The 24,020-nt window shown below is 36.6% G+C and overlaps 1 protein-coding gene across 15 annotated transcripts in view; it reads left to right on the top strand.

Moving 5' to 3' along the window:
- Window positions 1-24,020, top strand: part of NUP35 (nucleoporin 35) — a 100,976-nt gene that overhangs the window by 27,995 nt on the left and 48,961 nt on the right. For 5 of the 15 annotated variants that reach the window (XM_081580959.1, XM_081580956.1, XM_081580957.1 and 2 more), the window contains 5 exons: window positions 4,027-4,168; window positions 6,883-6,952; window positions 7,703-7,831; window positions 10,166-10,330; window positions 11,297-11,938. In XM_081580959.1, the coding sequence (XP_081437085.1) occupies window positions 4,027-4,168; window positions 6,883-6,952; window positions 7,703-7,831; window positions 10,166-10,330; window positions 11,297-11,374 (584 nt within the window). In that variant the 3' untranslated portion in view covers window positions 11,375-11,938. Of the gene's footprint in view, window positions 1-4,026; window positions 4,169-6,882; window positions 6,953-7,702; window positions 7,832-10,165; window positions 10,331-11,296; window positions 11,939-22,529; window positions 22,684-23,136; window positions 23,591-24,020 lie in introns of those variants that run through there. The other 10 variants (XR_014079787.1, XR_014079788.1, XR_014079792.1 and 7 more) reach the window with 4 other exon arrangements.

Here is a 24,020-nt window from a genome sequence, read left to right as displayed (position 1 = left end):
CTTTCATGCACTGGAGAAGGAAATGGCAACCCACTCCAGTATTCTTGCCTGGAGAATCCCAGGGATGGCGGAGCTTGGTGGGCTGCCGTCTGTGGGGTCGCACAGAGTCGGACACGACTGAAGCGACTTAGCAGCAGCAGCAGCTACTTTGAAATAATTGAATCTGGTCTTTAATTGAAGACGTTTTCATAAAAGGTAGTAAGTTCTTTTGCCCTCCACTTCCAGTCTGATCTTAAGATTGTTTGAGTAATGATTTACCAAGGGAGACACAATTAGATGTGGTTTGATAGGCGCACTTTTTCATTTTACAAAGCGTTGCTTGCGGGTACCAGAAGTCTGATTGAAAGAAAGTAAAATTACTGGACCAGTGAAACATTAACAAGGTGGGGGGCAGTTATGCTAAAGTTATGTAAATAGTTTTAGATTATGTATAAGTGATAATGTTTTTCAGAGTAGTTGATGAAGCAAAAATTAGATTGCTCATTTGTTTGAGATGTAATTTTGATTTGTTTTATTTTAAAAGGTCATAATGGTTGTCTTATTTTGATCCTTCATTTAATTTCTTCCTTGAAGGTTATTACATGATATAGCAAAGCTAAGTTGTACCTTCTTAATGGTAATACAGGACATGAAATTTTTGAATTGGCTTTAGATTTTGTACTAAAATGCCTTTTTACCATCTCTTTTATTGTGTTAAAGGCATGTCTTTGTAGTAAGAACTAAACTTATTTAAGGTTATCTTTTGTGTGCTTCTCCTTATTTCCTAGCAGGAAAGTTGATAAATTGATTAGCTCACTTATTAAAGTAGGGTGCTTCATTTTAAATCAGACTTATTTTAGAAATATTTTATACCTATTAAATGCCTCTGTGATGATGAAGAAAAGAATAATTGCTAGGAAAAAGAAAAGTGGCCAAATGTATTATAGCATCCTGTGCAGTTTTAACATTCTTTAAGTTATTTACTTTGCATTGTCTGTCTTAAGCATGAATTTAATTTTAAAATTAGGTGCATCTGTAGACTGAACCATGTAATATACTAGAATTACATGTCCTTCTTGGATATCCTTTTGTTTTCTCTAGAGTTAATAACTGTTCCATACCTTCTTTTGCTTGATTACTGTTGTAAAAATATTTGAATATTTGTTTGTCAAGTTTCTGGTTGCTAAATTGTTTTTAGCCCTATTTCTTGACAATTGAACATAAAAAAATCAGTTTTGAGCATCTTCTCTTATTTTCTAGTAGGGTCTAGGATAGTGTTCTGAATTAAATAGATTTATTAATTAGCCTAGCAGATCTGAGGTGATATGAAATTATTTGTTTTTTCTTAAGAAAAGGCTATATTAATGTGTTAGATTAATTCTGGTTTCTAAACTGGAGTCCAGATGATGTAAGGGAATTCAAGTTGTGTGGCATAAAGAATTAAGAACTTTGAAATTTGTAAATGATCATATTTTTCCTCTTTAGTTAGAATCACATTGTTACATTGCAGTTTTTACTTTATTGATGCCTTTGACTTTTAATTCTGTTGAGGATGTAGTTTTGGTTTGATAACTGCTTGGAGGCAAGAGAATGGAGATCATTCTTGGAAGTCTTTTATTTTAGATTTGACTCTGAATATATTTGTACTGTTGATGCAAAATAATAACTGTACCAAGTACATCATTCATAGTATTGAAGTTATATCTTGTTAAAATAGTTAACTTTTGTGAGTTCTTATCTATCTAATGTTCCATTTGGTTCTTGAAGTAACATATGAGTCTACTGTTACAGGTTAATTTATGGATATAATAGAGGGAAACTAACTATAATTGACAGTCAAGTTTAAATTGTATACTATGTGCTGATTTGCTACACTGATATATTACAAAATGATCCTAGTGTTAGCTGACACTTTTCATCATATTACTTAGTTACCATTTCTTTTTTTTTTTTTTGTGGTGAGGAAACACTACTCTCTTAGAAGCTTTTAAGTATGTAATCTGGTATTATTAGTGATAATCAGCATGCTGTACTTAAATCCCTGGAGTTTATTCAACTGTACCCTTTGATGAGAACAACTCCCCATATCCCCTATCCCCAAGTCCCTGGTAACCACTTCTGTGAGTCCTGCTTTTTTTAATACTCCACATATAAATGAGGTGATACAGTATTGGTCTGACTTCTTTCATTTACCATCTTGAATGTCATGTGCTCAAGGTCCATCCATATTGTTACAAATGGCAGGACTTCGTTCTTTTAAATGGCTGAATGACATTTCGTTGGATTTACGTAGCACATCTTCTTTATCCGTCTATCTATTGATGGACCTTTATTTTGTATCCATATCTTGGCTGTTGTGAATAGTGCTTCAGTGAACATGGGAGGGTAGATACCTGAGATCCTATTTTCATTTTCTTGGGCTATATGCTCAGAAGTGGGATTGCTGGATCATATGTAGCTCTGTCTTTAATTTTTTTGAGAGCCCTCTCTACTGTTTTTCATAGTGTGCATACCAACTTATCTCTTGACTTTTTTTTTTTTCTTAAATGATAGCCATTGATGAATAGCCATGAGATACCTCATTCTGGTTTTGATTTGCATTTTCCTAATGATTAGTGATATTGAGCACCTTTCTTTGTACCTGTGGACATTTGTATGTCTTTGGGAAAATGTCTGTTGAGTTCCTCTTTTCATTTTTTTTTTTAATTGGATTGGTTTTGTTATGTTTGTTTTTTGCTGTTGAATTGTATGAGTTGCTTATGTATTTTGGATATTAACTCGTATCTGCATATGTATTCCATATCACTCTTCTCTGCATTATGATTTTTATTCTTACAGGATTTTGTTTTCTAACATACTAGATATTTGCTTGTCTCTCTTCCATGAGAATTTAAGCTCTGTTAGAGATTTTTTTTCTCCTTTTGGTCTAACTTGGTCACTTTTTGTATCTTTAATACCTGGAATGATCCTTAGTGTACATTTAAAGTCTCTGCTTCTCAGAAATATGTGGTCTTATAGGACAGAGCTTCTGAGATAAAATGAACATGTGGTGTTTAGCTTGACATGTTGGACATGAAGTACTCATTAATTGTAGTTGTTGAAGGATAAGAAAAGAAAAAATAGACATTACAGACAAATGACCAGAATAAGAGAAAACTGCATTCACATCTTAGGGACTAGGGTAGTACTGTTTAGGGGCACACTGGAAAAATAAGGTTGAAAGTATATTGATGCTTTTGAACTGTGGTGTTGGAGAAGACTCTTTGAGAGTCCTTTGGACTGCAAGGAGATCCAACCAGTCCATCCTAAAGGAAATCAGTCCTGAATATACATTGGAAGGGCTGATGCTGAAGCTGAAGCTCCAATACTTTGGCCACCTGATGCGAAGAACTGACTCACTAGAAAAGACCCTGATGCTGGGAAAGATTGAAGGCGGGAGGAGAAGGGGACGACAGAGGATGAGATGGTTGGATGGCATCACTGACTCGATGGACAGGAGTTTGAGTAAGCTCCGGGAGTTGGTGATGGACAGGAAGGCCTGGCGTGCTACGGTTCATGGGGTCTCAAAGAATAGGACACGGACTGAGCAACTGAACTGAACTGAACTGATATTGTGGAGACCAAGGCATTTGGGTTTTGTAGAGTCGGACACGACTGAGCGACTGAACTGAACTGAATGAGAAGTAATTGAGTATTTTTAAGGCAGAGGTGCCATAATGAAAGTGGTGGATTTGTAAGATGAGTCCAGCAGAAGTCCTTGAGGTTGACTGGAGATCCTTCTGGTGTAAGTTTAACTGGAAATTAATAAAACATTTAGAAATTTGTAATAAAATATAAATTTGCAAAGTCATACGTTACACTCAAATTTTAATGGTTTCCTCTCAAATTGTATAGTAGTATATAATTATGATTTGGTTACAGTGTATATTTGAATTATTTATGGAATTGCCAACTTTTACATACTTTTCCATTTAAAACTAAAGCTTTCAATTAAAATAAACCAAGATGTTTATATTGGTAACTAACTTACTAAATATACTAATATAGGGCAAAGTATGTTTAGTCCAGCAAACATTGGTCAACCCCGAAAGACAACATTATCTCCTGCCCAGTTGGATCCTTTTTATACTCAAGGAGATTCTCTGACATCTGAAGATCACCTTGATGACACCTGGGTGACTGTGTTCGGGTAAGGTTTCTAGATAATTTACCTTTAAAGCAACAATGTTTTCTAATAAATATTATCAAATATATTTAAAAAAACTAAAATAGTTGCACAGCAGATACTCATTTATCCACCTAGATTCACCTAAATTCATCTTTTTTGTTATTGTTGGTACATTTCAGGGTAAGTTGCAGACATCAGTATATATCACCTTGACATTTCTTCTCTTTTTCTCTTGACATTTCTTTCCCTTCTCCAGGGGATCTTCCCAACCCAGGGATCGAACCCAGGTCTCCCGCATTGCAGGCAGGTTCTTTACCAGCTGAGCTGCAAGGGAAGCCCTGGACATTTCAGCATGTATATTACTTTTTGGTTTTTGATAGTTTTTCCATCATTTTTCTGTTTGCCTTTTCTTAAATTATTTTCTCTTCAGCATATTTGCTGAATATTGGAAGAGGGTTGCCCCACTAGACTTAGGAAGCCCCTTCTTTTGTTGGAACTGTGTCTATGCTTATATTGGACTTTACCAGTTTCGAACTAACAAGTTGGATTGTATTTGTATATATATATGCATACTGTGTCACAGGATTGGTGCTTACTAGCTATAGAATATCGAACATTAATAGAAACTGTGTATGACAGTCCTAGATGCATTTGAATAGGTTTTTAGATCCAAAAAAAGTACTTTAAGGCATCTTAGAAATCATATTGCATCACTCACAGATGAAAAACTGAAAGGTAGGCAGATTAAGTGATTTACTCAGAGAGTTATATCTAGTTATCAGTAAAGCTTCAGCAAAAACCCAGGTTTTTTATTTTCAGGCTGTGATTGTTTATACAGTACTACATAAGGTTCATTTCTGAAAGTGTGATGTCATACTGTTGCTAGACCTTACTATACTTAGTTTTGGGGTGAAAAATACAAAAACATATGAGCTTGAAGGAAGAACAATGCATACAGTAAGTGTTAGTGTAGTTTATTCAATTTATTTAAATTCAGAAGAATGTGTAAGATTGTAGTGAAGTTTTCCTTCTTACCTTTTCCCCAACAGCCACAATTATTCTCCCTGTAAGGTAGTTACTGCCACCTGTTTTTTGTGTCACCTTCCAGAGAGAGTCGTTGTTGCTGATTCTGTTTAGGTAAAAAGCAGGGTCATTGCTTTTCCTTGTTCTCCAGAAAGCCCACACTCAGCCCTATGTCCATAGCCATTGGGCTGACTACTGCTGCTTTTTTTTTTTCGCTGTTTGTGTTTAAATTTTTGTATTCTCTCATGAAGTGCTTGTCTGTATGTTTTTGAGTGTATCTGTCCACTCAAGTGTGTTTTTCAAGTTTAGTAGTAATGGTGTCACTTTTAAGCTTCCTCAGTAGTTGGATAAATCTGTTAGTCCTTCATTTTTAAGACTTATCCTTTCCCACCCATATATTTTCTGTTGGTTTTGTATTTTAGGAATCCTACTTATGAGTTTAATTGTAAGAACGGAAACATTTTCTTCTAAGGGATAAAATATCATCTTTTGATTATTTATAGGGAAGTACAGCTAAAATACATTATATATGGTCTTCCTTTGATAATTTGACTTTTTCCTTCTGACTCAGGGTCATCATAAAATAACATTTATTGTTTTAGGGTAATGATTTTTTAAAAAATTTTAATTGGAGGACAGTTTCTTAACAGTGTTGTGTCTGTTTCTGCCATACCACAGGGTGAATCAGCCATAAGTATACATGTAGCCCCTCCCTCTTGAGTAGGGTGATTCTTTGACAGAATATTGGACTGTTTCTCCTCAGAGTGGTCCTAGACTCTTAGATTTATGTTTTATTTCTCAAGTGCCTCCCTCGAGTGCAAACATTATTTCTCTCTCTGGTTTTGATATTTTTTAGTCCTGCTTTGCAGTCACCCCTACTTTTTTGTTGTTTTCTTTGGAGTTAGAAACCTTACATCCAAACTTACATAACATAAAATAAATTTCCAATCTTGAATGCAGTATTTCATTCACATAGATTTTAATATGTGAAGTTTCTTATTTATTTTTGTTACTCACATTTTTTCCTTTAGATTTCTAATTCAAGCTCCAGATAACTGAAGTTATCTGGTTAAGGAAACTCCAGATTTTCAAGTTGAAAATAGCTTTATTATTTGAACTGTCAAAGTTGTATCTCATTGTGATAGTAGGACATTCAGCGCTTTATAAGAAGAAAGTAAAAATCACTTAGAATTTTCCACACAGAGATAAGGCCATTTAAAATTTTGGTAGCTATCTTTTTAATTGATTGTTTATCATTGATTCTGGTTCTGAGTTTTTGTTTCAGGAGAACATTTTTGAATTTTCTGGTGGTGCTCAATGTATATTGATATGACTCTGTATAATGTAAAGTTCTTTGCTCTTTAATAACCATAGTAGTATAATCTCAGTATTTCTCCACCCCACCCCCCCACAAGCATGTATGCATGTACACATACCCATGTAAAATAAGTTATATGCAGAACTGTGACTTGAAATTTAGAAATTTCAGGGGTGGAATTTAGAGATGGAAAAAAGTGGTTGAGTTAGAACTAATTTTAACATTTTGGTGATGGGCAAATGAATAGATTTAACTAATAATAGGGGGAAAGCAGAATGATCAAGGGTCTCTTATTAATGTACTAGACAACTGGGGGGGGTTTATCTTGAAACGCTTGTAAGTTAATTTGCATTTGTCATTATTGAAGTTGATTGGACAAGTTTTTTTCCCCCAGGTTTCCTCAGGCATCTGCTTCCTATATATTATTACAATTTGCACAATATGGGAATATCTTAAAACATGTGGTAAGTCTTAATTCTTTTCAGTTCAGTATTTAAGCTGAGGAAAGATAACCTGTGAATTTGCTGCTGAATGTCTTAAAAGTTTTTCTTTCTTTTTTAAAATTTTCAAAGGATATATCTGTTGGAGTCTGACAGGCTGGAAGTTGCATAGTATTTGATAAAAAGAGATAGAGAAGATAATAAGTGAGAGTTTCAGGCTTCCCCCCTTTTAAAAATAGTTAACAGTCTCTTAAAAAAGATTATGCCAAGTTTTCCAGTTTGAGCTTGTTTTATTGGGGTAAACGAAAAGGATATTTCTGACTTCGAGTTCTTAGAGTTTCTTTAGTTTTGCAGAGAGCTTTTTTTTCCTTTAAATTACCTTGCATAATAAATTATAAATAACAAATCTTTTTTTTATTGCTTGAGATTGACTTGTTTAGCTCCTACAAAAAAATCAGATCGATGAATACAGTTTTAAAAAAATTTCATAGCAAGTGTTGATAAGACCTTTTTGTAAGAAACAGTTATCTTTTGAGAATTATTTTGCTTTTAGAGAATATTTGCCACATATTCTTTATATAAGAGATTTAAGAATTAGAGATATCAAAATTATTTTAAGTAGAATTTTTGTTGAATTCTAGTGTACAGCTTTTTACAGGGCATCAGATAAAAAGTAGAAGCAGATTTGTTTTTGTATGTTTCTGTTTTCTAATAGAAAATTTGAATTTTATATACTTTATATTTTAATTTAATAGAAAACTTCATTTTTTGCAGATGTCTAACACAGGAAATTGGATGCATATTCGTTATCAATCTAAACTGCAGGCCCGGAAAGCCTTAAGCAAAGATGGAAGAATTTTTGGAGAATCTATCATGATTGGTGTAAAACCATGTATAGATAAAGTAAGTTATTGCTGATGTAAGGAAAACAGCTTAATTTATATGAAGAACACAGAACTAAGTACTAACATTGGTGGCGTGTCACTTTGCTTCACTGTGCTGCTTTTGCTTAGTTTTTAAAAATGTGATGGATGATGTTATAGCACTCTTTTGTGATAAGTCAAAGCTATTTAGTCACAATACTCTAGGCATAACATATCCTAACCCCTTCACTCTACAGGTAAAGAGATCAAGAGGTCTTAGGTAACTTACCCAGGGTTGTTAAGGTGAGGCCTACATTCTAGGTCTTTTTTTTTTTTTTTTTAATAAATTTATTTATTTTAGTTGGGGGCTAATTACTTTACAGTATTGTAGTAGTTTTTGCCATACATTGACATGAATCGGCCATGGGTTTACATGTGCTCCCCTTCCTGGACCCCCCTCCCACCTTCCTCCCCATCCCATCCCTCTGGGTCATCCCATTGCCCCAGTCCTGAGCATTTGTCGCATGCATCGAACATGGAATGGTGTTCTGTTTCACATAAGATAATATACATGTTTCAATGCTATTGTCCCAGAACGTCCCACCCTCACCTTCTCCCTCGGAGTCTAGGTCTTTTAACTTTTAACCCATTCCCTTTTTTGCACAAAGCAACATCAGATTCTTTAAGTACTTTAAAGGAGTGGTGCTATTTCAGAATGAAATATTCCATATGAATGGTAACTGAGGGTTACCTTTTGAAAGACTGAAGCGCTTTTTTAAATGTAATATCAAATAGATTTATTTATATATATATATATGTATTTTTAAAACTTCCTAAAAAATGCATTTATTTATTTGGCTGTGCCAAGTCTTAGTTGTAGCATGTGGGATCTAGTTCCCTCACCAGAGATTGAACCTGAGTCTTCTGCACTGGCAGTGCAGAGTGTAGCCACTGAACGACCAGGGAAGTTCCTAACTTTTTGTTTTATATTGAAATATAGTTGATTAACAATATTGTGATAGTTTCAGGTATACAGCAACGTGATTCAGTTATACATATACATGTATTTGTTCTTTTTCAAATTCTTTCCACATTTAAATTGTTACATAATATTGAGCAAGGTTCCCTATGTTATATAGTAGGTCCGTCTGTGTTGATTGTACATTTTAAATTTATCAGTGTGTTCATGTCAGTCCCCATAACTATCCCTTCTGCCCATCCTTATCCTGGCAACCATAAGTTGATTCTGTAAGTCTGTGAGTATCTTTCTGTTTTCTAAGTTCATTTGTATCTTTTAAAATTCCATTTATAGGTGATACCATATGATATTTATCTTTCTCTATGTGACTTACTTAGTATGACAATCTCAAGGGCTGTCTGTGTTGCTGCAAATAGCATTATTTCATCATTTTTAATGACTGAGTGATACTCCATTGTATATATGTGCCACATCTCTATCTATTCCTCTGTTATTGGATGTTTAGGTTGCTTCCATGTCTTGGCTGTTGTAAGGTGAAGCTTTTTTATTAGTCATTTCTGTTTTAAAATATTTAAATAATACTATATATTTATATGGGGCTTCCCTGGTGGCTCAGCTAGTAGAGAATCTGTCTGCAGTGCAGGAGATCCAGGTTCGATCTCTGGGTCAGGAAGATCCCCCTGGAGAAGGGAAAGGCCACCCACTCTTGTATTATTGCCTGGAGAATTCCATGGACAGAGGAGCTTGGTGGGCTCCAGTCCATGGAGTTGCACTGAGTTGGATGTGACTGAGTGACTCTCACGTATACACACACAGACACATATTTATATACTTTTAAATAAACTGAGTAAACTTTTCTTTGTGGCTTGTAAAATCATGATCATTCTTTAATACATGTGAACTTCTACCTGTCAGGCACTGTGCTTGGTACTTCCATATATACATTAGTGCATGAATTAGACATGGCTCCTGTTATCATAATCTATGATTGCTGAGTAGTTGTGTAATTATTACTTTGTGCTGTAACAGATCATCATAGAGGCTAGAGAAAAATTTGGGGTTACTGGGTATAAAATAGCACTGGACTTTGATCCCCTACCCACCTCAGCTTCCCCCAAAATTCTCTTGTCTTTCTTACTGATTTTCCATAGTGTTTGTGAGGAGAGTCTTGCTCTTGAGAGTTGACAGTAGATATTTGAGGTCATTCAAGTGAGATTTCTGTTGGAGCATTAGATCTCATATGCTAGCTAAGCAGGTATTGTTTTATCAAGTCTAAAATTATTTGAAAGGTGACTTAGATCAAATAAAGTATGCTTCTTTTAATGATGTTTTCTTTGGACGTAATAGTGGATAAGATGTATTATGTTAATAAGCAGAAGTTCTTTATTTCTCCAGAGTGTCATGGAAAACAGTGACAGATGTGCTTTATCATCTCCATCTCTTGCCTTCACACCACCAATCAAAACCTTAGGTACACCAACCCAACCTGGAAGTACTCCTCGGATTTCTACCATGAGACCTCTTGCTACAGCATACAAAGCTTCTACTAGTGACTATCAGGTATTTTAAAGATTGGATGAAAGAACATACTTTAAAGGCTGCAGTGCATAGTGTGTTTGTTTAACTTTTTCATTGGGTTAATTTGTATGCCATTAAATATTTCCCATTGAAGTTGATTACTTTGATGAAACCAATAAACTTTGTGTTTTTAAATTTTCTATTTTACAAATTACGATTTTGGCCAGTGGAAATTTATCTTGAATTTTCAAAAAAAATCTTTGTCATTTTAAAAAACATTTTAAGAGTTGTTATTTTTCTAAGTTAGTTTGCATATATAAAAAGTTTCTTGTGGACATCCCTGGTGTGAAAGAATGTTAGAACTCTATTAGTTAATAACTAAATCTGATGGTATCACAAATGAAGAACCTTAGATTGGAAGTAGTTTTGGTGATCAAAAGAAAACATTGCCCAGCTCCCATTTCAAAACTTACCATTTCAAAAAAGCTTAAAGGAAAAGTTCATTATGTTTATTGAAGAATATTAGAAATACTGTGACTCTCATTCGGTATATAATTGTCTCCTGCTTAATTAGCCAGAAGTTCTAAACTTGCCCAGCTACAGACACAAGCCCTAAGACAGCAAATAAGACACTTTAGTAGAGCAGTTGGACTTCCCTTGAAATTTGGGGATCATTCTAGAACTGGCTTAATTTTTCCTTTTAGCTGTTTTTTTTCTTATAATCATCATTTTAAAGTCCTCATCTCCTGTAGCTTTAGTGTTTGTTCATTTTACTAATTGGGCAGCAGATGTACTTTGCTTTGCCAAAGGAGTATAATTTTGCCATTCTGAAAAGCATATGGATCTTCTAACTAAGCCTGTGTTTTAATCTTTAAATATATAATTTAGTGCTACAAATCCATTTTGGTGTTTGGTACTTTAAAATTAAAATTAGCTGTTAACTCTAGAATGGACTCTGACACTAAAACCATAACCATACAATTTTACGTATGTGTGTTTTTTTGATAGGTGATTTCTGACAGACAAACACCAAAAAAAGATGAAAGTCTTGTATCCAAAGCAATGGAATACATGTTTGGCTGGTAGTATAGAAAGAGCTGAGAAGTCAACTACAAAGGAGAAGACTGCCACACTAAAACAGTTAGCAGGGTGCTGCTGGGATTCTTCGGTTAGTTATATAACCACTCTTGACAGTGTCATGTAGCTGTCTCATACTTCCTTTGGAAGCTTTCTTCTTTAAGAATATAGCATACTTGTAGCTCGCACTTTAAAAGATGCTTGAGATACATTTTAAAGAAACAAATCCCTGTATATAAGATTATGGGCTTTCTGTGATAGTGCATGATTAACTGCAAAAACTCATTGATTATTGTAAATTATATAGTTGAGTTTGTAGTGAGGCTTTGTAGTCTTCATAAGGTGGTGAGGTGAATTTCATGAAGGGTAACTTTACAGCTGCTTCTAACAAAACACAAAGATTATAATTAACAATTTGAATTAAGGTCTTTTAATTTAGATAGTATTTAATATTTTAATTATCCTTGTTTATATTTGTCCTGTCCTGGATGATCATCTTTCAGACTTGTAAAGCCAATGCAATTTTTTAAAAAACCTGAAGTTTCTTGATAATAAACTTGTCAATTATATGTATTGAGCAGTTTTTGAAAGTGATTTATTAATAGTACAAAAAGTTTGAAGTCTTTGCAGAAATAGAGAAAATATGTCATGAACCTTCATCTACCTATAATCCAGCTTTCATAACCATGTAACCATTACTATTTTGCCATGCTAGTTTAATCTCTTATTCTTTTGTTTAAAGTATATCTGAGATGTGATTTTAAATACTTGAGGTTATATCAAAGAAACAATATTTCCATATGTAATTACATTATCAGTATCTCACCTAAAAGAAGAATAATTTCTTAAGTTCTGATATTTAGTCCTTTAAAAAAGTTTTCCAATTGTTTCCAGAATTTGAATTTTACAGGTGGTTGGTTGGAGTCACTATTGAGACCAAGTCTACATAGTATATTTGGTTTTGTCTTTGGAGTGTCTTGAAGTTTAAATTAGAGTTTCCCTGCTCTTCTCCATTGTTCAGTACACCTTGACTTGTTGAAAGTACCATGTGAGTTGCCTCTGTAGTGTCCCACAGACAGAATTTGATCAGTAGTTTTTTTGTTTTACTTATTCTGTCATTTGTCCCGTATCCTAGAAGTTTATATCTAGAGAAGGATAAGTAGATTCTGATCTCATTTTTTTGAGCAAGAATACTTGATGGTAGTATGGGATACTTTATGTTAAACCAGGGGACATTTAGTCTGATTGTCCCACTTTTAATGATCCTGAGGTTGGTCATTGGGCACGTGGGCAAAAGCCAGACGCTATCATTGGAAAGGTCCCCGTTAACTTTTTATATGAACATTTTTAAAAGCATGCATTAATGATACTGAGAGAGTCCTTTCCTAGGCAGGTTGATAAGAAGTCTAGGGGTCCCCAAGGAGAGAGGGTTCTGGAATTCTGAAGGAGGAAGAAGGGACAAACTTTTTCTTTTCTCTCTACATTACTTAGGATTATATAACAATAATGTATCCTGCCTGAGGACAGTCTCTGGATTAAACTTTCTGGCTAATTCTGTTATCTTAAAATGTAAATTATGGGAGTAGGTCTGTCTTTACAAGGATTATAACAATAATGTATCCTGCCTGAAGGACAGTCTCTGGATTAAACCTTCTGGCTAATCCGGTTATCTTTGAGTATATAACTCCACTGCTAACACTAGCAAGGGGGTACTCTTTCTGCCCTATTCTGATGCCTGTGTCAGAAGCTTTCTCTATCCCTTTTATACTTTAATAAACTCTATTGCACAAAAGCTCTGAGCGATCAAGCCTCGTCTCTGGCCCCGGATTGAATTGCTCTCCTCCGGGAGGCCAAGAATCCCGGCCGTTTTTTCGTGATTTAGCAAACAACCTTTCAATACTTGCATGAATCAGTTATTTCATTAAGGTTTGTAAAATGATGCTTTTCTATCATTCCTGTTGCATTTATTAGCTGTAATTCTTTTCATATAGAAGAACTTTGGGCCATCCACTAGGGCTTTTTGGTTATCATGGAATACATTCATGCCAGGATGCCAGGATAAATATTTAATTTGTTTCCTTTATCAGTTTTTAGAGTAATTTTTGGTGCCCTGGAACCTCCACTGCTGTTCTGAGTTAAAAAAAAAAACAAAAAACTTTTTTTTATCCTGTTGTATCACTGTGTACTTACGGTTTAAATTTTTTTTTTTTTCAATTCACTGTTTCAGTTGCTTGTAGACATTGTCTTACTCAAATTATCCTCCTTGGCCAGTGAAAACCTCCTCAAGCTGGCACTTGTGTGAAAAGGAGGTTTTAATTGACATAATATTTCACCACAGAACATGTATCTAGGTAGTCTGCATCTTTCTTTATATAAAGAATAACTAAAATAACACATTGTATGGAAGGTTTTGATACCCTTTTTAAATTGCAACAAACTACGGTGAAGGCTTGTTTAGTTCTCTGAGATGAAGTGATACTAAAGAATATACTGGGATGGATGAAAATCCATTTATCATTACATTTATAAAGTTCTTTTTATCTGAAACTTTAAAAATCTTTTCCAGCTTAAAATGGGATTGTATTTTATATCCTGTTTCATTACATACGGAATTCAGTTATTCAAGGTAGAACTGGATACTTCTCCCATTAAAACTGTTGGATTTGTATTTGAGTTACATTTTTGTAAAAGGGCTGTGGATTTTTGTTTTGAGAGGGCACTTTATTTTCATAAAGTTTGCTTTCTAACTATAAAAATATTTGTTTGCTATGTTTGAGTTTGTTCTTTTTACCCAGTATTGTCTCTGACCTATCTCCGTATATATCACATCATTTATTTCAAGAGAGCCAGGAAATAGATGACATATATGAGTATGTGTGTGTGTAGAATTGTTGGATGTTTTCATAGATGAACTGTGGTTTTATTGTTGTTTAGTCGCTAAGTCGTGTCCAGCTTCTTGCAACCCCATCGACTGCAGCACGCCAGTCTTTCCTCTCCCTCACCGTATCCCAGAGTTTGCCTGAGTTCCAGTCCATTGAATCAGTGATGCTATCCAACCATCTCATCTTCTCCTTTTGCCTTCAGTCTTTTCCAGCATCAGGTTATTTTCCAGTGAGTTGGCTGTTCCCATCAGGTGGCCAAAGTGTTGGAGCTTCAGCTTCAGCATCAGGCCTTCCAATTAGTATTCAGGGTTGATTTCCTTTAGGATTGACTGGTTTGATCCCCTTGCTGTCCAAGTGACTCTCCAGAGTCTTCACCCACACCACAGTTCGAAAGCATCAATTCTTTGGCAGTCAGCCTTCTTCATGGTCCAACTCTCACATCTGTACACGACTGCTGGAAAAATCATAGCTTTGACTGTACGGATCTTTGTCAGTAGAGTGGTGTCTTTGCTTTTTAATACACTGTCTAGGTTTGTCATAGTCTTCCTTCCAAGAAGCAAATGTCTTCTAATTTCATGGCTGTAGTCACCATCCACAGTGATTTTGGAGCCCTAGAAGAGAAATCTGTCACTGCTTCTACTTTTCCCCCATCTGTTTGCCATGAAATGAAGGAACCAGATGCCCTGATTTTAGTTTTTTGAATGTTGAGTTTTAAGCCAGTTTTTTCACTCTCCTTCACCCTCATCAAGAGGCTCTTTAATTCTTCTTTGCTTTGCCATTAGAGTGGTATCATTTGCATATCTGAGGTTATTGATATTTCTCCCGGCAGTATTGATTCCAGCTTGTAACTCATCCAGCCCAGCATTTCGCATGACGTACTCTGCATTTAAGTTAAAGAAACAGAGTGACAGTATACTGCCTTGTCGTACTTCTTTCCCAATTTTGAACCAGTCAATTGTTGCATGTAAGGTTCTCACTTTGCTACTTGACCCGCATACAGGTTTCTCTGGAGACAGGTAAGATGGTCTGGTATTCCCATCTCTTTAAGAATTTTACACAGTTTGTTGTGATCCACACAGTCAAAGGCTTTCATATAGTCAATGAAGCAGATGTTTTTCTGGAGTTCCCTTGGTTTCTGTATGATCCAGCAAATGTTGACAGTTTGATCTCTGGCTCCTCTGCCTTTTTGTTAACCCAGCTTGTACACCTGGACATTCTTGATTCAAGTACTGCTGAAGCCTAGCTTGAAGGATTTTGAGCATAATCTTACCATGGGAAGTGAGTGCAGTTGCCCGGTAGTTTGAACATTCTTTAGCCCTGCCCTTCTTTGGAATTGGGATGAAAACTGACCTTTTCCAGCCCTGTGACCACCGCTGTTTTCCAAATTTACTCACTTATTCAGTGCAGCACTTAAATAGCATCATCTTTTAGTATTTTAAATAACTCAGCTGGAATTCTGTCATCTCCACTAGCTTTACTGGTAGTGATGCTTCCTAAGGCCCACTTGACTTCACACTCCAGGATATCTGGCTCTAGGTGAGTGATCACACCATCATGGTTATTTGTGTCATCAAGACCTTTTTTGTACAGTTCTTCTGTGTGAGAACTCTCCACTATGATCCGTCTGTCTTGGCTGACTCTGCATGGCATGGCTCATAGCTTCATTGAGTTACACAAACCCCACCTTCACCATGACAAGGCAGTGACCCATGAAGGGAATGATTTTATTACTATTTTTTGACAATAAGAGTGAAGAAATGTAGAAATGTGTTTAGGAGCTTAAGTTCTGCAAAGAAACCAATCTTACTTAAAAAGATAGTAATCTGTAGCTTCAAAGTTTGCAATTAAATCCCCTCATTCCTTTCTGAAATGTTTTTGCCTTTTCCCCCAAAATGTCTTAATTAGGTTTCGTAAAGTGTTGTAAAACTAAGGAGCACTTTCCCTTCCATCTCTCCTGTTGCTACTTGATCTTAACTCTTAATGTTCTTAACCATTCATTTGTCAAATGTTTACTGAGTGTTTATTTTGTCTTATTCATTATGCTAGTTGCTGGAGATTGAGCAGCATTAGGCATGGGACTTCGATCTTTTTCCCTGAGATTCAAGATGATTAATTTAGTTAGTATTCCCTCCAGTCCCTTGCCATTTTCACTCTTGTTTACCCAAAGTTTGGGCTTCCCAGATGGCACAGTGGTAAAGAATCCTTTTGCCAATGCAGGAGCAAGAGATGCGGTTTCATCCCTGGACCAGGAATATCCCCTGGAGTAGGAAATGGCAACCCACTCCAGTATTCTTGCCTGGAAAATTCCATGGACAGAGGAGACTTGTGGGCTACAGTCCATAAAAGTTGCAGAGTCAGACGCGACTGAGCATGCACACACACCCCCAGAGTTTACCCTTGTTTACCCTTCTTCAGTCTCACTACCTTTATTGGTTCTCCACCCCCCTCATCTTTCCCCACACTATGAAGAAAGAATAATAGAAAAAATAGAATACTAGAAAAAACAAACTGTTCTGTTGCATTGTGATTTTTAAATCAAAGTTTAAGTTGACGTACAGCTTTATTATCTTCTAACTTGCATGTAAAGGAAAGGTTATGGCCGTTAACAAGTCTTGAGCTAGATGACATTGTGTTTTGATTTTTTTTTTTTTCTTTTCAGTTTCGTGTTTTCTAGCTCATCTGTGTCTCAGATGTCTAGAATAACTTAAATGGCAAATGCTCCATATACTTCTTTCCTTCTATTCATAGTTCTAGACACTTTCATGTTATGACACTAGCGAGAAAGGTGAGTCTCTGTTTCTCCAATTTCCTGTGAATTGGTTGGCAATAGCTATATGATTCAGGGCATGAAGACACTCCTGTGGTTTACACAGTTAACCTTAAATATAAATACTCTTTTAAACCTCAAGTACTTTCCAAACATTTTTAAAAAAATCTCAATATGTAGGAATAGACTAAGAGTAAAATACACTAGTACATTGTAGGTTCAGTCAGACTTGAAAAGGGTTGAGATTTCTGTGTGATGTAGAAATCTGATTGAAGTGAAAGTTCTTAGTAAGCTTGTAAGACTTCTGGATGTTAATGAAGCAAAAGTGTAGGTATTGTGACTCAGAGATTCAGTTTTGGAAGTTCACCTCACGTTAGTAAATAAGTTGAACCAGAATTATTTTAGCTTAAAATTTTTAACTAGGTCGTTAAAAGGTAATGTAATGATGTAAGGTGAAAATAATCCCTCTGACATTTTTAGATAGCTTTCCAGAGTGGGCATCTGACTATCTTGGTCTAATACTCATTTTCTTGACTCAGTGTTCTTATATTAATTTCAGTAAACATGCTGACAATCTATACAATTAAAATTACTATAATACTAGCTGGTTAATTAAAAGGTAGTGTTTAAAGTTACTGGAATTTGCTTTTGATAATGATTAAAATCGTAGATTTTGGAGTGAGACTATTTTTAACTCCTGTGTCTGTCTGATAACTATATAACCTTGGATAAGTTACTTAACACTTTTTGTGCCTCAGCCTCATCATGTATAAAATGATGATAGTATATTCATCATTGGATTGTTAAGATTAAATGTGGTTTACATGTAAATCACTTAGAATAGCATCTGGCATGCACTATGCATCCATTAAACATTAACTATTAATAGTTAATATGCTTGCTAATTAGTCTCATTAAAAAAAATGAGTATGTGATGGATTAAAGGTGGCTGCAAATTTTTGATATTTCTCCCTATTGAGCCACAGGATCTATTTCTCCTTCCTGTGTGTCTGTGTGTGTATGTGTTTAACTGATATAATGCAGTGTAAGTGATGGTATGCCAGGCCCAGAACCATCCTATTAGAAGATCAGCAACTTCCATCTTGGTCTCTTGAACTCCTGATCTTCCAGGTGGGAAGACCCATTATCCCGTGGGAGAGAGATGGAAAGGGCCTGAGACTGCATGGAATGGGAGAGGGACTTAGCTCTCAACAAAGCTTTCTGTTAACAAGGCACCAAGTATGCCAGTGAGGCTGTCACAGACTCTTAGCATAGCCTAGTTGCCAGCTCAGTAACACCAGGAGCCCATTCATATCATGGAACAGGAGAATTACCCAGCCAAGACTTGTATGAATTCCTGATTCACAAGATTGTGAGATATAAGAGTAAATGGTAGTTGTTTCAAGCTACTAAGCTTAAGGGAGGTAGGATATGGAGCAGTTGAAACAGAAGGTAAGGACACATTACACATGTCTTGCCTAATATCACATAGATATATAGTGATAGCAATTGGACAGAAACCCAGATTCTTTAGAGCGCAGTGTTGTGGAAATATAGTATATTTTCTTTAAAATTTAAGATTATTTGATTTTTAAATCATTTAATTAAGATGCATTGGAGTTGAGAAGTGTTTTAACGAATGTCCTGGATTCCAGTTGTGCCTGTAAGAATAGCTATTATGTAATAGAATATTTATTTATTTATTTATTTATTTATTTTTGATGTGGACCATTTTTAAAGTCTTTATTGAATTTGTTACAAGATTGCTTCTGTTTTATGTTTTAGTTTTTTGGCCCGGAGGCATGTGGGGTTTAACTCCCTGCCAGGGATTGAACCCTCACCCCCTGCATTGGAAGGCGAAGTCTTAACCACTGGACCACCAGGGAAGTCCCGTAATAGAATATTTAAAAAGAAAGTATTAAAAACTATACATGAGTTATTTTTGGTCTTATAAAGTTTCTTAAGAATTTACAATATATAAAGCATCAACTCAACATAAATCACTGCACACATTTAATTGTGAATATTTAAACATCATTAAGTTTGATAAATTCTTCATTTAAATATTCTACATTCTCTTTGTGCCAGCTTGTTGTCTAGGGTTAGACTTCCCTTGTGGCTCAGCTGGTAAAGAATCCACCTGTAATGCAGAAGACCTGGGTTCCATCCCTGGGTTGGGAAGATCCCCTGGAGAAGGGAAAGGCTACCCACTCCGGTATTCTGGCCTGGAGAATTCCATGGGGTCGCAAAGAGTCGGACATGACTGAGCTACTTTCATTCATTCATTTATTCATTCATTCATTAAGGCAGAGGGAAATTTGGGGGACACAAAGGCGTCTCTGGCCCAGAGGACACATGTGGATGGTTTAGCTCCAAGTTTCTACAGTCTGTGAGAACTCGCAGGGCAGTGTATGCTGGAGTAGAGACCCTGACACTGGATAGAGACTCAAAACCTTTTTCTGAGAGGTGTCAGTGAAACAGGTGTCTTTGGAGCCTTTGGGTCATATCTTAAATGATCAGGTTATTGATTAACCAGTAAAGATACTTTTATAAATTTAAGCCATCTGTCTCTTCCTGGCTGTTGCTTGTAAGTAGCTAAGTCTTGCATAAGTAGTTTTTGAAGTGTAATTTCAAGTGGAATTTAACTGGTTAGTTTTTTTTATTGTTGAAAACATCCATTCGTGTTCCTGTTACTTCAGAAAAATGTTTAACTCAAACTGCAGATGTGCCTCCATCTTGTGGTGACTGTCTGAAGTGTCCAAAATGAAAAAGTTTTAGAGTAAACCTGAGATAAAAGGCATTGGTGTATTCAAGCTTTTGGAACTAACGACAACTTCTTTTTTACATCTTTGTTTCTTTTTACCTTTTTGTTTGTTTGTTTTTTGTGTACTTGGTGTTAGTCTTACTGTACATCTTTACTTTTGTCACAAAAGATCAAAAGTATTTTTTAAGGTAATGGACAGTTATAAATAAGTCATTTTTTCCCAAAGTTTTCTTTTGAGCCAGAATAAAAGAAATATTGATCTTAATGAATTAAAATGTGGAAACACTGAGTAATGTCATTGGTTTAAAAAGGATAAATTGGTAAGGATCAAGGAGATAATTCAGTATTTCAGGTAGCTCTATGACAGTTCACATGACCTACAAAAAGAACATAGAACATATACATGTAATCCCATCCATCTGTCAATATTTGGAAAACTTCGTTCAACTACCAATTCAAGTAATACTTATTGAGCTCCCAGTGTCTACTACAGGGCTTCCACCGTGGCACAGGAGTTGCAGGTTTTATCCCTGGGTGGGGAATATCTCCTGGAGTAGGAAATGGCAACCCATTCCAGCATTCTTGCCTGGGAAATCCTATGGACAGAGGAGCTTGGTGGGCTACAGTCCAGGGGGTCGAAAAAAGAGCTGGACACATCTCAGAAACTAAACAACAACGTGTTTAGTCAGCAGTAGCTTTGGGTTACATCAGAGGGATAAAGATGCTCTTGTGGAACTAATACTCCAGCAGAAAGAGACAGCGGGAAATAATCATAGTAAATAAGTTACAGTTCGGTCACTCAGTTGTGTCCAACTCTGTGACCGCATGGACTGCAGCACGCCAGGCTTCCCTGTCCATCACCAACTCCCAGAGCTTATTCAAACTCATGTCCATCAAGTCGGTGATGCCATCCAACCATCTCACCCTCTGTCATCCCCTTCTCCTGCCTTCAGTCTTTCCCGGCATCAGGCTCTTTTCCAGTGAGTCAGTTCTTCGCATCAGGTGGCCAAAGTATTGGAGTTGCAGCTTCAACATCAGTCTTTCCAATGAATATTAAGGGCTGATTTCCTTTAGGATGGACTGGTTGGATTTCCTTGCAGTCCAAGGGACTCTCAAGAGTCTTCTCCAACACCACAGATCAAAAGCATCAATTCTTAGGCGCTCAGCTTTCTTTATAGTCCAACTCTCACATCCATACATGACTACTGGAAAAACCATAGCTTTGACTAGATGGAGTTTTGTTGGCAGAGTAATGTGTCTGCTTTTTAATATGCTATCTAGGTTGCTGATAGCTTTTCTTCCAAGGAGTAAGCATCTTTTAATTTCATGGCTGCAGTCACCATCTGCAGTGATTTTGGAGCCCAAAAAGATAGTCTGTCACTGTTTCCATTGTTTCCCCATCTATTTGCCATGAAGTGATGGGACCAGATGCCATGATCTTAGTTTTATGAATGTTGAGCTTTAAGCCAACTTTTTAACTCTCCTCTTTAACTGTCATCAAGAGGCTCTTTAGTTCTTCTTCGCTTTCTGCCATAAGGGTGATGTCATCTGCATATCTGAGGTTATTGATATTCCTCCCGGCAATCTTGATTTCCAGCTTGTGCTTCATCTAGCCCAGCATTTCTCATAATGTACTCTGCATATAAGTTAAATAATCAGGATGACAATATACAGCCTTCACGTACTCCTAAAGGGTAATAGGTGCTATATGGGGTGAAAAAAACAAACAAACACTGGCACTCATGGTAGACCTCATTAAGAAGGTGAGATTTGAGCAAAGACTTGACAGGGATGAGATTTTTAGATGAATCTGAGGAAGAGCTTCAGCCGGAGGGAACAAAAAGGACAAAGGCAGGAGATGTGTGTTCAAGGAAGCTAGGGTTGCATGAGCAGGGGAAGGCTAGTAGGAAAAGCAATCAGAGGTAGTGGAGACTCAAATCACATAGGATCTTATAGACCTTGATAAGGGCTTTCCCTTTTACTCTTTGTGGTAGACACTATAATGGTTCCCAAAGACATGGGTGTCCTGGTCCCCAGAGTCAGAGAGCATGCTACTTACATGGCAAGGGAACTATGCAGATGTGATTAAGGATACGGACCTTGACAATAGGTAAACATGAAAAGATACTGAACACTAATCAAAAGCAAATCAAAACCACAGTGAGATACCACCTCACACCTGTTAGGATGGCTATTATGAAGAAGACAAAAAATGTCAAGCATTGGCAAGGATGTGGATTAAAGAAAATGCTTGTACATCATTGGGAGGAGTGGAAATGGGTGCAGCGATCGTGGAAAACAGTATGGAGTTCCCCCCAAATTTAAACAGAACTGCCATGTGATCCAGCAGTCCTACTTACAGTTATTTATTTGAAGACAACAAAAACACTAACCTGAAATATATGCACTTCTATTTATTGCAGCATTATTTATAATAGCCATGATGTGGAAACAACCTAAGTGTCCATTGACATATGAATGGGTCAAGAAATGATGGGGGAATATATATATATGTGTGTGTGTGTATATATATATATAATGGAATATTATTCAGCCATGTAGCTCAGCTGGTAAAGAATCTGTCTGCAATGCAGCAGGCCTGGGTTTGATCCCTGGGTTGGGAAGATCCCCTGCAGAAGGGAAAGGCTACCACTCCAGTATTCTGGCCTGGAGAATTCCATAGACTATAGTCCATGGGGTCGCAAAGAGTTGGACACGACTGAGTGACTTGCACTTTCTTTTCATGAAAAGGGAAATCTTGCCATTTGTGGCACCATGGATAGAACTTGAGGGCAGTATGCTAAATGAAATCTGTCGGATGGGGAAGACAGACAATGTCTCATCTCACTTACGTGTGGAATGGTAAACGAAACAAACCAACCAGGTTCACAATCGGAGAGAACAGGTTGGTGGTTGCCGGAGTTGGGGTGTGGGAGGACAAAATGAGTGAGAGGAGTCACAGGATGCTGTACAGACTTCCAGTTATAAAATAAGTCATGGAGTGTAATGCACAGCATGGAGTTAATAATACTGTATTGCATATATGAAAGTTGCTGAGAGAGTAGATCTTAAATGCTACCACAAGAAAAATAATTTTAACCATGTATAGTGATGGATGTTACCTCGGCTTATTATTGTGACCCTTTCCTATTACATACAGGTATCAAATCATTGTTATACTCATGAGACTAATAAAATGTTATATGTCAATCTTACTTCAATTAAAAAAAAATTATGTAATTGAAGTATAGTTGATTTACAATGTGTTTACAATGTGTTAGTTCCAGGTGTACAACAAAGCGATTCAGATATATATATATAGAGAGATACTGATATATTCTTTTTCTGATTCTTGTAGGTTATTACAAAATATGGAGTATAGTTCCCTGTGCTGGACAGTAGGTCTTTGTTGGTTATCTGTCTTAGATATAGTAGTGTGTCTCTGTGTTAGTCGTTCAGTTGGCCCGACTCAGTGCAACCCCGTGGATTATAGCCTGCCAGGCTCCTCTGTCCGTGAAATTCTCCAGGCAAGAATACTAGAGTGAGTTGCCATTCCCTTCGTCAGGGGATCCCAAGCTCCTACTATATCCCTCCCTCCCCTTTTCCCGTTTAATCAGCAGTTCGGTTGCTCAGTCATGTTCGACTCCTTGCGACCCCATGGACTGCACCACTCCAGGCTTCCCTGTCGATCACCAACTCCCAGAGCTTGCTCAGACTCATGTCCATCGAATTGGTGATGCCATCCAATGGTTGGATGGCATTTTTCTCACCCCCTTTAATCATATCTCAATTAAAAAAGTAGGCAAGCAAGCAAGCAAAGGGTATGGACCTTGAGTTGGGAAGAGTATATTGGTTACTCAGGTGGACTCAATTTAGTCAATTAGCCATTAGACCGTTCAGAGGATCCCCTCCTCCCAAGTCAGAAACAGAGCTTCTGAGAAGAGCTCTCAGCTGATAGCAAGCAATTGGAGCCAGTCCTACAACTGCTGAATTCTGGAATCAGCCAGAATGGGTAAGAAAACTCTCTCCCGAAACCTTGGAAAAGGAACACATCTCAGCTAACTTCTGGATTTTGGCCTTCTGGGACTCAGACTTGTTTGAGCTCTCTGGACTTCTGACCTGTTGTAACTGTGAGGTAATAAATTTGCACTGTTTTAAGCTGCTAAATTTGTGATAATTTGATTTGGCAGTAACAGAAAACACACTCTGAGTGACAGCAATTGGATACTTTCTAGTAGAGGA

Source organism: Giraffa tippelskirchi, chromosome 3 (genome assembly GCF_054371585.1).
Source record: "Giraffa tippelskirchi isolate mGirTip1 chromosome 3, T2T-mGirTip1v1.2.pri, whole genome shotgun sequence".
NCBI classification, from domain to species: Eukaryota; Metazoa; Chordata; class Mammalia; order Artiodactyla; family Giraffidae; genus Giraffa; species Giraffa tippelskirchi.
This window is presented reverse-complemented; position numbering and strand designations above follow the sequence as displayed.